General features: G+C 44.8%; 2 protein-coding genes across 2 annotated transcripts; both read left to right on the plus strand.

Moving 5' to 3' along the window:
* tpbga (trophoblast glycoprotein a) lies at positions 1 to 3,356 on the plus strand. Its single transcript, XM_035680823.1, has 2 exons — positions 1 to 692; positions 985 to 3,356. The coding sequence occupies exons 1-2, from the start codon at positions 439 to 441 to the stop codon at positions 1,832 to 1,834; spliced, it is 1,104 nt and encodes a 367-aa protein (XP_035536716.1). The 5' UTR covers positions 1 to 438; the 3' UTR covers positions 1,835 to 3,356.
* A 6,225-nt stretch (positions 3,357 to 9,581) lies between these two features.
* LOC118342397 lies at positions 9,582 to 11,386 on the plus strand. Its single transcript, XM_035680914.1, has 4 exons — positions 9,582 to 9,733; positions 9,816 to 9,874; positions 9,954 to 11,256; positions 11,324 to 11,386. Exons 1-3 carry the CDS (start codon positions 9,711 to 9,713, stop codon positions 11,180 to 11,182), a joined length of 1,311 nt encoding a protein of 436 aa, XP_035536807.1. The 5' UTR covers positions 9,582 to 9,710; the 3' UTR covers positions 11,183 to 11,256; positions 11,324 to 11,386.
* The last annotated feature ends 991 nt before the right edge of the window (positions 11,387 to 12,377 follow it).

A 12,377-nucleotide genomic window follows, 5' to 3' on the forward strand; every position in this document is an offset into this window, starting at 1 on the left:
TAGAGAGAGATCTGAACCACTTTCTCCTCCTCTCCAGTCTCTCCTGCCAGCACTGTCTCCTCTGGGCTGAGAGGAAGATCTCGTGGATCCGGACGGGGCGCAGGCAGGAGAGAAGCCCCTCCCCGCATATCATCACACAACAAGGCGATGGTCCTTTCTAACTTCATTGTTGCGGGAGAAGCGACGCCCCGCTTTGCCACGGCTCAGGATCAAACACCCCCTCTGATCAGCGCGACCCCCAGTTTTGTTCTCATGGAAATCAGACCCTGCCTCCCGGCCACGTTTCGTGCAGAGATGCAAAGTTGAAGCGCATTCCCAGCCGGGACGGCGGAGGAGGAGGATGTTTCGGAGGAGCTGAGCGTTCCGTTTCTACATTTTCGGTGTGTTTCTTTTTGCGTTCCCGCTCGCCGCTCTCGGACCGCACACTCCCTCTCCAACATGCTGGACTTGGCGCGGCGCATTGTTTTTTGCGCGCTGCTCGGCTCCGTTTACGCGTCGTGCCCGCCGCGCTGCGAGTGCTCGGAGGCGGCTCACACCGTGAAGTGCGTCTCCAGAGACCTGCGGAGTATCCCGACCGGGATCCCCGGATACACCAGGAATCTGTTCATAACTGGGAATCAAATCGGTCGGATCGGCCCCGAGTGTTTTAAAGGTCTGGAGAATGTGACCAACCTGTCTCTGAGCAATAACAGGTAAGACTGTCATTATTGTAATGTTCCTACAGACTGAACTACTTTTTTCACTCATTGTTCCCTAAATATAACAGCTAAGCAGATTTTTATGATTTTGGTGATATGACACAAACGGGCTTTGCAGGCTTTCAAAGTGTATTAGTATGACAATCACATTCAGTTTTATTTTAGTTTTGATCCAGAGTAAAGCAGTCCTGTTATTATGTCAGCAAACCTCCGTTCCTGTTCCTTTCTTGCTCTTGTATGTGATTTGAAAGTGAGAATGATCTCTCATGGTTCTCTTAAAATCCAGAATTTCCGAGGTGGAATCCCACACCTTCGCCGGGCTCCGCAGCCTTCGCTCTCTGGATCTGAGCAACAACCAGCTGGCGGTCATTCACCCAGAGGCCTTCACCGTGCAGAACCAGTCTCTGCGGGAGCTCAACCTGAGCCGAGCCCTCTACAACCACTCGTCGGTGATGGACTTGGCCACCTCTCTCCGCTGGAGCTCCCTGGGGAGCCTGAGGGGACTGGACCTCTCTGACAACAGCCTCATCTACTTACCCTCACGCATCTTCTCCCACCTGACCAGCCTGCGGCGGCTCCAGCTCTCCAACAACTCCCTGGTGGCCATCCACAACTCCACCTTCTCGGGTTTGGAGCGCCTGGAGGAGCTGGACCTGACGCTCAACGCCCTCAAGACGGTGCCTGAGGAGGGTCTACGTGAGCTGGACTCCCTGCCCAGCACTACTCTTCTGCTGGGGGAAAACCCGTTCACATGCAAGTGCGGGATCGAACCTTTCGCTCTGTGGCTCAACAGATCACAGGGACGTATCAGGGATGCTGAGGACCTGGTGTGTGCCTTCCCGGTTAGCATGAGGAACACATCCTTGCTTGCCGTGGGCACGCTGACCCTGGGGTGCCACCAGAGGAACGCAGGGGCCGACCTTGCCTTGCAGACCTCTTACGTCTTCTTGGGCATTGTCCTGGGTTTCGTGGGCCTCATCTTCCTATTCGTACTTTATCTCAACCGCAAGGGCATCAAGAAGCGGGTGTACGACCTGCGCGACGCCTGCAGGGAGGTGTGGGAGGGCTACCACTACCGCTTCGAGCTGGACTCTGGCCCCAGGTTATCACAGGTCTCTACGACCGGTGACATGTGAGCGGACAGTCACCTCTGGTGTGTTTTCTAATGACTCTTTTCTAATGCATTTATCAGTAGCGAAATGTAAAAATTGTACAGATTTGTCTGTAAATATATACATACAATAGCGTTATTAATCCTTCTGCCTTGTCGATTAAAGCATGCACTGCCCATCTTTCCTCATTACACAACCAATACGCTCCTTTAATGCAGAATATGTCAGATTGTTCGTTCTCTGAGTCAAATGGAGGTGAATGTTGTGAAGCGAGTTCATTGATCTCCACACAAAAGCAGCAAGTGCCTAAAGTCAGATGGGTGTTGTTTCTGAATCAATGGAGTGATCTGAACTGAACTCCACATGGCACGTTTTCATTCATTATTCCGTGTCAGATCTCCATGTTTAGCTGGTGAAAGAGCAACAAAATGCTGCAATAAAAATTCTGACAGTACAAAAACAAACCTCTGGGAATTTAAAGCACAATCACCATTGAACCATTTCAAGCCCTCCGTCCTTCAGCCCCGGGGTGCCAGAGAGGTATTAAGCCTCCAGAGCTTTTCCAAAAGCCCTCCTAAAATCACCACTCTGCTCCTCTTCTGCTGTTGGATTGGATGGGAGGGGAGGGGGGTGGGGGACAAATCAGCACAGACCAGCGGAAATCTCCTAGCCCCCACATTTTTTTTTTTTTTCATGAAACGTTGCTTTGTTTCAACTCCTTGAGTTTTATTGTCAAAATGATGAGAACCAGTCCCGGGCTGAGGCTGCTGAAAGCAATCCCCCTCCCTCCTTAAAGACAACAGCCGCTCTGGAGGCTCTTTGAAGGAATAGTCTGGCTCTCCATGTTTTTCTGTTTAGGGGATTTTTTCCAATGATAAGATACAGATGATTCTGAAACACCAGCTACATTGTTTCATTCAGCAGCTTGCTCTGACCAGTTGAGGGGTGAGCAAAGAAAAAAAGAGTGTTCTCATCCTTTTGGTTTTTCTATACTTTTACAATCGGTGGTTACGCTAAGAAAAGTGTGAAAGTTGTTTTCGTAGAGCAATTCCTTAAATAACACTGACATCCAGAGATGTGTGTGTCAATTCATGTGTTTCTCAGTCAAATCCCAAGCCTTCCATTTTACATGCATGTTTAAATTGTATTACAACGTGCATGAAACCCAGACAAAACATGGTAGTCTTCTTTTCTCAAATGTCACATGTGTCATCCCTGTTTTTCCAAGTGGCTACATTACAAAAGCAATTCTCCGTGGCCTTTTGATGCTGCAAAGTGAGACAAACACAGACAGGGAGAAGGGGTGGCAAGCTGCCATTCTTCAAAGTGTTTATTGCCCAAATTGCTGGCTATCTAGGTATTTGGAAAGGGGTGGGGAAAGGAGGCCTGGAGGTAACTGAAACAGCTTACCATTGTTCAAAGCCAAAGTAGCATCTTCAGTCCTATCAAGATGTTCTCCAAACTCCTCTGATAGCAATCCAGAAATGTTTATAACACGGAGCCATTTTTACCGCATGTGTAATGACAAAATAAAGCTTCAGAAAGTCACAGTGTCTGTGCACTCATTTAGCACAAATGTAATCTTGTGTGTTATGAAACAGCAGAAATGATGGTGCTCACAATGTTTGCAGGTATCATTCCTCTGCAGAAGCACATTAAGACGGGCATTTACTCGCTGAGGGGAAAACAATTGAGGCTCGTACGCTGACACAAAGGGCGGCTCGGATGGCGAGACGCCTGAATTAAGCTTTGTTTTCCAGTGCAAAAAGATGCCTTGTGATACTCACTCTCTGTCTGTCTTCACAGATGGCCATTATGCTGCCGCGTAATAGGATTCACTCATGATGACAAAGTTGAGCCCTCTGATCCAGCCATTGTTAAAAGTGTCATCATTCTTAATAATTGCCAGCGGGAGAAAATCCTGGGAGAAAATTTCATATGCGATTACACAACGTGTCACAGCCGGGGCACTACGCCGGCCACGGGTTATTGGTGTCAACTGGCGGAGCAGAAAGAAAGATTATTCCCTTCAAGTCATTACTTCCGTTTTCGCTCATTAAAGTGTGGATCAGGAGCCATGCTTTTTTTGTCCTTTTATGAGTCTGCCTGTTTGAAAAATATATGGTCTGTTTGCTATAGGCTGTGCAAGATTGTCTCAGCAGGAATGCAATGAAAAGAGAGGAACCCTACAAATACATCCAGACGTTCTCTATTACTCTCAGTGCAAAAGAGTGGCTTGTTAAAAAGAGAGAGATTGCTCCAATTACAGAGTTCTTTCAGACTGCATGTCACACATATCTGATTAAAAGATCACATCTTTATTCCAACTTTGCTTTGCCATGTCTTGTATTCCCACAAGCCATTTGTCACACCACTGAGGTTTCAATCGAGGAGGCAGTTTTAAAAACTTTTAACAGCTTTATGTTCCTGTATGTGCAGCATGTGGTTTCTGCTATTGCAGAATCCAGAATGCATATTTAAAGTATTTCTTTTCCGTTTAGAGTGTTACTCTGCAGCACAGCAGGCCTTTTATTTTATACGCCTCCTGTCTCCGGGAACATCTTGGCACCATTACATGGGTTTAATGGCCATGATAGGGAATATGCCTTAAAAGTGAACACCACATCTGTGAAGAATTCCACATGTTAAGAAGAGACCACAACAGTGAGCAGCATGACGACAGAGACAAAGTGGCATCTACCCCCCTCCACTGGCATGCTATGACAAACACAGCTGTCTCTCTCAACTGAGGACACATGTCATCATTTACATTTGTCATCACTAAACAGTCATCTTATACATTCTGCGTAACATTTGGTTGCCCACTTCTAAAACCAAACCATGCACAGGACAATGAAACACAGTTTGGTCTCCCTTATCTTCCTTTTCCTTCTTTTAACAATGGACTTGATATTTATGATGTGAGATCAATGACTTCATTCTCCCAGCTTCCTGTATGCAGCCTATCCATCATGTCCAACCAGTCTGGTCAGCAAAGGTGGCGACTAAACCACAGAATTGGTTCCAGTGGGGTATTACCCATTGTTCTGCTGCTCACTTGATCAATGTGACTAATTGTGTTTGCACCTGCTTGCTTGTTGGATGCAAGCGAAGAGGAGTTGGGAAGACTACAGCTGGCACAACTAACCATTAAAGCCAATTGGCCCCCCATATATCACTTTCATAAAGGCTGGAACCGACAAGCTTAAGCGCACCCTACGTACACACACAATCATAGTATTGTTGAAGCTGTATTGAGATAGTGTCTTTTATTTCTCTTTCTATCAATATCTATCTATGTCAATCTGAAACTAAAGTGATTATTTTCACTAAGAAATCAGTATGATTAGAAAAGGAAGACATTTAAAGTTCTTATTTTTAGGGGTTATACACTAATGAAATGATATATTCCTATTCCTGATATGCTAATCCCTCCCACTAACTTCTATGAGGTGACGTAGTATAAAGGCTGACAAAATCCAGGGCTTTCACATCGGACAGTGTGGTTTGTCCTGTTTGAACTTATTTACACAAGTTATCTTACATCAGGATCTTTTACTAAAACGAACCAAATAGATTTTGCACCTAAACTTGACCAAACTGTGACTGTCAACAACATCCACCTGACGTCTTAAATCCTCAGAATTTAATGGCCAGGATTGGGGAATCACCTGCATGCAACATAGGTCTTTGGCGTATGCACTGCGCACAATTTCAAAGTCCCATTACCTGTACGTGGATTGAAGAGACTGTCACAGCACAGCAAGCAACGCCACTCCTTAAACGTCAGTCAACTGCTGGCACTGGAATTTCCCACCAAGGGGGATGTTTCCAAAAATGTCCAAAAACTGTTGTATCCTGTTTTGAAAAATGGAGAAAAAAGCACAATAGCTGCACTACCATTACGGTTTAAATGTCCTCAGACAGAAAGGGAGGAGAATTCACTTAGATAAAACTCATAGTACAAATGGATTTGATTTGCGTTTAATTGTGTAATCTATCAGTTCCACCACAGAGTTTGTACATGTATGTGTTCACATGTCATAATGGGATTCTTTATGCTCTTGAAATTTAAACAAAAACCTCTTGGTGCATAACCGCAATGGATCCCCAGACTCGTGGAAAATGAGAAACAAATGCTCTCAACAAAGTCCTGTCTCATATGAAAGAAAGGCTCATGTAAAACACTCCACCGCAACAATGCAGCTCCCCTCTGAAGTCTTCATGACCGTGTCTCCATTGATGTCCGAATTGACTACAACTGTAAACGGAGCAACAGCACGGCTCTGCCAGCGTTTATAGTCCCACCACCACCACCCCCACGACTTCCCCTCCTCTGGGCCTCCGAGCAGAGAGTGTCCCGAAGCCTTGTTGCTGGCTCCGCTGTCCTCCAGCTGGCCACGAATCAGTCTCTCGACCCATGTGGCTTGTCAGAAGTTTTGTTTTGTTGTTTCTGGGGTTGTTTATAGGATGATGAGGTTAGGGAGTTTTCATTTAGAGAGACATATTTGCCTGTGTCCCATCCTGCCTTATTCTCTCAAACTCTGAATGAGCCCCTAAAGCTGAGCCTTACATCATGTGCTGAAATGTAAAGAAAAGGTAACACAGCAAAGAGAACAACACAGTATGAAGATGAATGATTCACTATGATTCATTAAAGAGTCTCTCCTCTGGTCCTCTCAGTGAAAAGGAATAAGGCCTGTCTTGCTGCTTCATTATAAATGGCCTTGACCCGTTTTAAAGAAAGGACGAGATACTCAGAACTCCTGCACTACTTCATCATCTGCTTCATGCATCGATGAGTTGGGCTGGAATCGAGCAGAGGGCCGGGCAAATACAATAGTCCGGCTGGAAACAGGAGTCATTTGAAGTCACCTGGGATCAAAGCTAGACTCACAATGGTTCATAGTCAGTGATTTCATTTATTGCTGGCTATGGTTTTCTTCCACTTTTTAGTTCAGTTACTGTATAGTAGACATTTTATGAGCTGCAGCAATAAATATTAGTATTTTTTTATTTAGAAATAGCAGCATCACTAGAAAGAAGTCAAAAGTGTTAAAAAAATGAGTCAGTTAATCAGTTTTTAAATAAACCACTAGGTGAGATGGCTGCAGGGTTTTCCTGTACAATGACAATTTGCTATTTACTCTATGTACTCACTTTTAGTTTTACCTCAAGATAAAGTGGTTTATATAATCTGCTAAATTGCTAAACTGTTGGCTTTGTTGTAGTGATGAACCCGTTTTCAGCATTTACTTTGGTGAGAACTGTTATCATGACCAGTAGTAACAATGGCCAAAGCTCCAGCAATAGGCCCAGCGTTGCACTGGAATGATCCTGTAACTTTATCTTCAGCTGTAATCTGAAGTGGAAAGAGTGCAGCCTCTCTGATGATGAATCCTCGAGCTGCGCGTGGAATGTGTTGGGTGTGAACTCTCCGTAGGTAGTTTGACCTCTCGCCTTCCTGGAGGGAGGAGACTTAAGCTCATTATTATTACCTTCATTATTTCAAATTCTGGACCAGATGCCGGAGCGGGAGGGGGCCCAGCGCACTCAACAGGGACCTGAGGAGCCTGATTGGTCAGAAGGAGAAGAACGGTTTGGAGGCCAAAGGGTAGATTCTTCCGGAGATGAGACACCATCTGCTGACTGTCTCTCTGTGACTTTTCATCTTGCTGCATTAAGGACTTTGAGGAGATGATGCCGCTCACTTTGGATGAAGGTTATACAGTTCCACCAGCACGGTTTGCATGATGAAAAAAAATCTCTCACTGAAGTATCATCAGATATCAGGTATCAGGTAATGTAGGTCTGTGAAACCTGCAATGTTATTTCAGATGTGTTTTGTAAAAGTAAATGGTTTTCAGTTAAAGTATTAATGAAACCCATGGCCTCCTGATCCAGTATAGGTGAGGTACAGTAGGGTGTAGTCTATTTTAAGTCAATCCCACTGGTGCCATAAATACTAGCACCAAATGTGTATTGATCTTGCTGAAAATATGAGTAGTATTTTAATTTTGGCTATTTTTTTTTTAGGAAATTACTCAGCGACCTTGAGTTTGGAATATTTGTAGCTGTATAGTCTTTCAAACGATAGCATAGTAAAGACTTATAGGCTTGGTGTAAACAGAATAGAGAGAAAAAGATGTGCTTGCAGATTCAGGTGGCTTAGGTGACTATGCTACTGACCCCTGTCACAAATGTCCTCCCATCCTGCAAAGCTCTGCACATAAATGAGATGACGATGCGGTGTTTGTCTTCTCCTCCGTGGTCCTGCACATACAGATACAAATACACCTTAATGCGCAGAAAGCTCACAAGCCCAGTGGAACCTGACACAGCGTGACCTTTACAGAGAGTCACGCTCAAATGAGCATGTCCTCCACTTGTCCACAGGTCAGGGGTCTGTGCAGATCGAAACCGTGCATTTGCTTTATTAGAGCCCCACTCTGTTCTGTGGAGTTCAATATTAAGGTTGAAAATGAGCGCTTGTGAGACATGATGCAGGCAGATTTTGAATCCAAACGAGAGAGATTATCCACAAGGAGAAAGGAATCGATTTATCATGTCACCAGTCCGAGTTTTGTATAAGCCTTTTTAAAGCCTGCTTCCAATGATCCCTGTGTCATCAGGAGCGTTTTTGCCCGATTCCAGTGGAGGACTTTCACATGCTTTTACTTTTCGCTCATATGAATGTTGATAAGTGTAATGGAAAGAATTTAGAAAGGAGGAAACTGTCCCTGAAAAAAAATTCCTCTGAGCTATTTCCTTTGACAGGAAATTGTGTCTTTGATCTAAGCCACCACACTCATCTGGTCATCGCATGCGAGGTGTCACTCCTTCCTATGGCGGCAGAAAGGAGGAAATTTGCAATCGCCGCTCCGGCTCACACACTGGCTCAAACACTCAAGTGTCTAAAAGATGAAAAATAAGATTGCACATTTTAATAAATCTGGCTTTAAGAAGTGCACCCGATGAAGGCATATACAGTACTCGGGAAAGTGGGACGGAGTGACAGATTCATTTGTCGTCCACTTGTCGCGCGCTCGCTTCCTGCTTCTTCTGGCAGCAGGGGAGTGTCATTAATGAACACTTCTGACCAAGCGCAGTCTGGGATGAAGATTCACACCTGCCAGACTACCAGGGAGTGTGTCCTTTTAGTGTGTGTGTCACCTACACTCACAGTGTAAGGGGTCATTTTCATGTGGAGCGTCCCACATGGTCACAGTTCAGTCAAGTAGACACAGGAAGCTGATGATATAACACTCACATGCAAGCGTGGCATTGTGCATTTTGCTTATCATTGCTCACGAAAAAACAATTCAAATGAAGTAGGAATTTACTGATGTAGAGACTGTGGTGTTGTGTGATTTATATTCTGCAAACAGAAGGTGGACGCTCGCTGATTTTGATGTGTTGTTTGTCACGGTTAGGGTCGACTGCATCATTACTGCAGCGTGCCGCCTGGGTCTATTCAGCGTCAGGGAGTGCAGGAGGCATCATTAATAATGTTAACAAGGCCATCAGGACTAACATGATCTTCCTCAAGGGCAGAGGGGAGAAATCTCAGCAAAACAAAGCAGGCAAGAGCTGTTAACTGTGTGAAAAGCTCTTTCTAGCAAAATAAAGCTTTGACTCTACAGTTCTTTGCACACAATTTGACAACACAGGGCAGAGAAAGGTGGCAGAGAAAGAGAAGAAAATGTACTTTTATTTAAGTTACACTGAAACCCCAACAGCAGGCACCTGTAGACAATCAGCTCATTAGGCTGTGATTGGATGCAGGCTGCAGTAAATGCTGCCTCTCTGCTGCACACACACACACACACACAGAGCAAGTAGCTTCAGGGCAGTCAGGCCACTGTTTCTGTGACAGGATTGCACGCTTTGGCACACAGAAATGGCTTGTGGAGTTCATTTGGGGTGAGTTTTTTTGCTGCTATTCTAAGTATGTGTTGAGTTGCTGTCCCATTTCTTCTGACCTTGATGTCTTCTGGATCTGCAGGATCTTGATGATGTGCTTAGTTCAAGCAGAGCATGTACGCTGTTTATGGGCTTCACAAGGTGAACTGAAGACAAATGTGTCACTGTCACTTAGCACTGTGAATTCTAAGCTGTAGACTTACTCTTGTATCTCTTGCAGCTCAGAGCTCCCACAGACAAAATGGCAACATATATGTTGGCTTGTCGCAACAGGATGGTGGACTAAGACAACTTGGTGGCAACTATCCCCAGAATCAACTCAGACAGGCTTCATCCCAGAGCAGTGGCTTCAACACAGATGCTGCAGTTAACAGTGGTTATAGCCAGGGACTTTCCAGTCGTGACTACACACAAACTCTCTCACAACCAGCTCAAAGTGGCTACCCTTCAGTCAGGTTTGTGCAGAGCAGCTCACTGTTGAAACCTAACTGGCAGATGACTAAATTGAATAAAGTTAATGCACAAAAGGTGCCAAAAAAGCAGTTATTTGGCCTTTCTACATCTATTGTTGGTGAAAGTTCTGTCAGTAAGTACAGTGAGAAGCAGAATGACCATAATTATGTCGGCAAGAGAACCTGGCCAGTCCAGCAGCTTACACCGCATGCTAGCAGCTACCTGTTCAGTGGTTCTGCATCTGTTTGGAGTCCTAGCAAAAGCTCCCGCCAGTCAGCAGTACAGCAGGCTCCCAGTGCTGCTGCAGAAACACTAGCCTACAATTGGCAAAGAGGCCACTCTTCTATGAAGTCTTCCAGTCTGTTTAGCGCAGCTGCTCCTGCGCCACAGAAAAACTCTGCACAGATGCAGACCTCAGCCAATGCCCGTGCTAGAGTGTCTTCTCGTCATAGCTCTAAAGCGTCGAAACCTGGTGGTTCCTCAACTCATCAAAATGAGAGAATTCAAAATAACCCGAGCCAGATTGACAGTGGGAAACAATACCAAAGCAAACTGTTTCCTGTGAATGAAGGAAATGCCAACGGACACTACAAGGCTTCTTCCACATCCAGCTTGGCTATAAACCATCTAAGTCATAGCCAATCTCTTCCAACTGTTGGCTTCCACTCACGCAGTCTAGAGATGCCCACAAATACGAGGTTGAGCTACAAACCCAGCTACACCTCGACTGAGCAGATCCCCAGCAGTACGAGCTCTCTCTACGCATCCTGGAGCAGTAGAAACCAAGCCCAGGGAGCTCATAACCTCCCTGCCTCCGGGAGCAGCAGAGTGGGAACCTCTGCTCAGCGCTTTGCCCCAACCAGAACCTACGACATCCCTCAGCGCTTTGGTGGCTTCGCTATCAGACGGCTGAAGGAACCTGTGGACCGGAAGGAAGAGAGCGTCAGGAAGCCACAGCAGACCTACAGTTCAATCACGGCAGAGCATGTCTTTTAAACCACAGTGGCAGTCGTCATCATCAGGAGACCATTTGGCGGCGCGTTAGCTCCTGCCATCTGGGACACTAGCAGGTGAGTATTTGGGTATTTCTTGCGGTCTGTGCTAAAGCCTTGTTTCTAATGTGTCTTGTTCCAATAGGTGCTGCAGGTGTCCTTGGATGAAGAATTGGTGTTTTGAAATAAATGTATTAATTTAAATCTGTCTTGAGTAAGTGCCAAACCATGTGTGCATATTGTTGTATGCTTCGTGCCATCTGATGTGTTGCAAAAAATGGTTCACCTAAACTGTCAGTCATAAAATGCCCTGTGTTAGCAGTCCTTTACAAATGCAAGACCAGGTCACGAGTTATATCTCTGAACATCTATTCGGAATGAAGGCTTCTAAAGAGCCGACTTTGAAAACTAAAGCGGAAGACTTAGTTATGAACATGAAATTTTAGGCTTTTATAGCCTTGTGTGCAGTAGCAACTTGTCACAAATCAAACTAGATATATATATATATATATATATATTTTTTTTTTAAGTGAAAAAATTCAAATTCTTGTTTTCCTCCAATATGTTGTCTGGTATTTTAACTATTGGCAACTAAAATATTTACACATGCAACTTGTTACATTTGAGTTCACCTTTTTCAAAATGCACAATATTGCAAAAAAGATGTCACTTTGTAGTATTTCATTAAGGGTAGCTTACAGACACAACTGTTGCAAAAACTAGATTTTGTATTTTGGGAGTATTTAAACAAATTTTGTGTCGTAAAGCCAAAGAGTTGAATAATTTAATGGCTTCAGTTTAATAGTCACAAGTATTACACAACCTGAGAACTTTTTATAAAGAACTATTTAGAAAGTCAGAGTTGTGGTCAGATTTGCAACGCCTAAGGGAGGAGGGGGGGGGGAGGGGGGGGAGCTGGCTCTGGATATGCGCCTCACCCTGCTCCGTATCGCGCTCCGGGGGAGGGAGGGGGTTTTAGCTTGCTGGTCCCAACGGCCACCCCAACAAACACAACTTCAAGTTTCAAGTTTGTCCTCCGGTCTGGGTGGTAGAGAATTATAACAAAAATCATGTCTGCGGTTCCATTTGAGCTCCTTCATAAATGGACAAACTAGACCTTGATGAAGAAACCATTTTAATTTGTTTATTTTTCTTTCTTTTGTTTTTCTTTCCAGTGATGCGGATTCGCATATTTGTAT

The sequence above is a fragment of the Morone saxatilis genome, unplaced genomic scaffold (assembly GCF_004916995.1).
Source record: "Morone saxatilis isolate NCDOM2014 unplaced genomic scaffold, NCSU_SB_2.0 Contig9, whole genome shotgun sequence".
Lineage (NCBI taxonomy): Eukaryota > Metazoa > Chordata > Actinopteri > Moronidae > Morone > Morone saxatilis.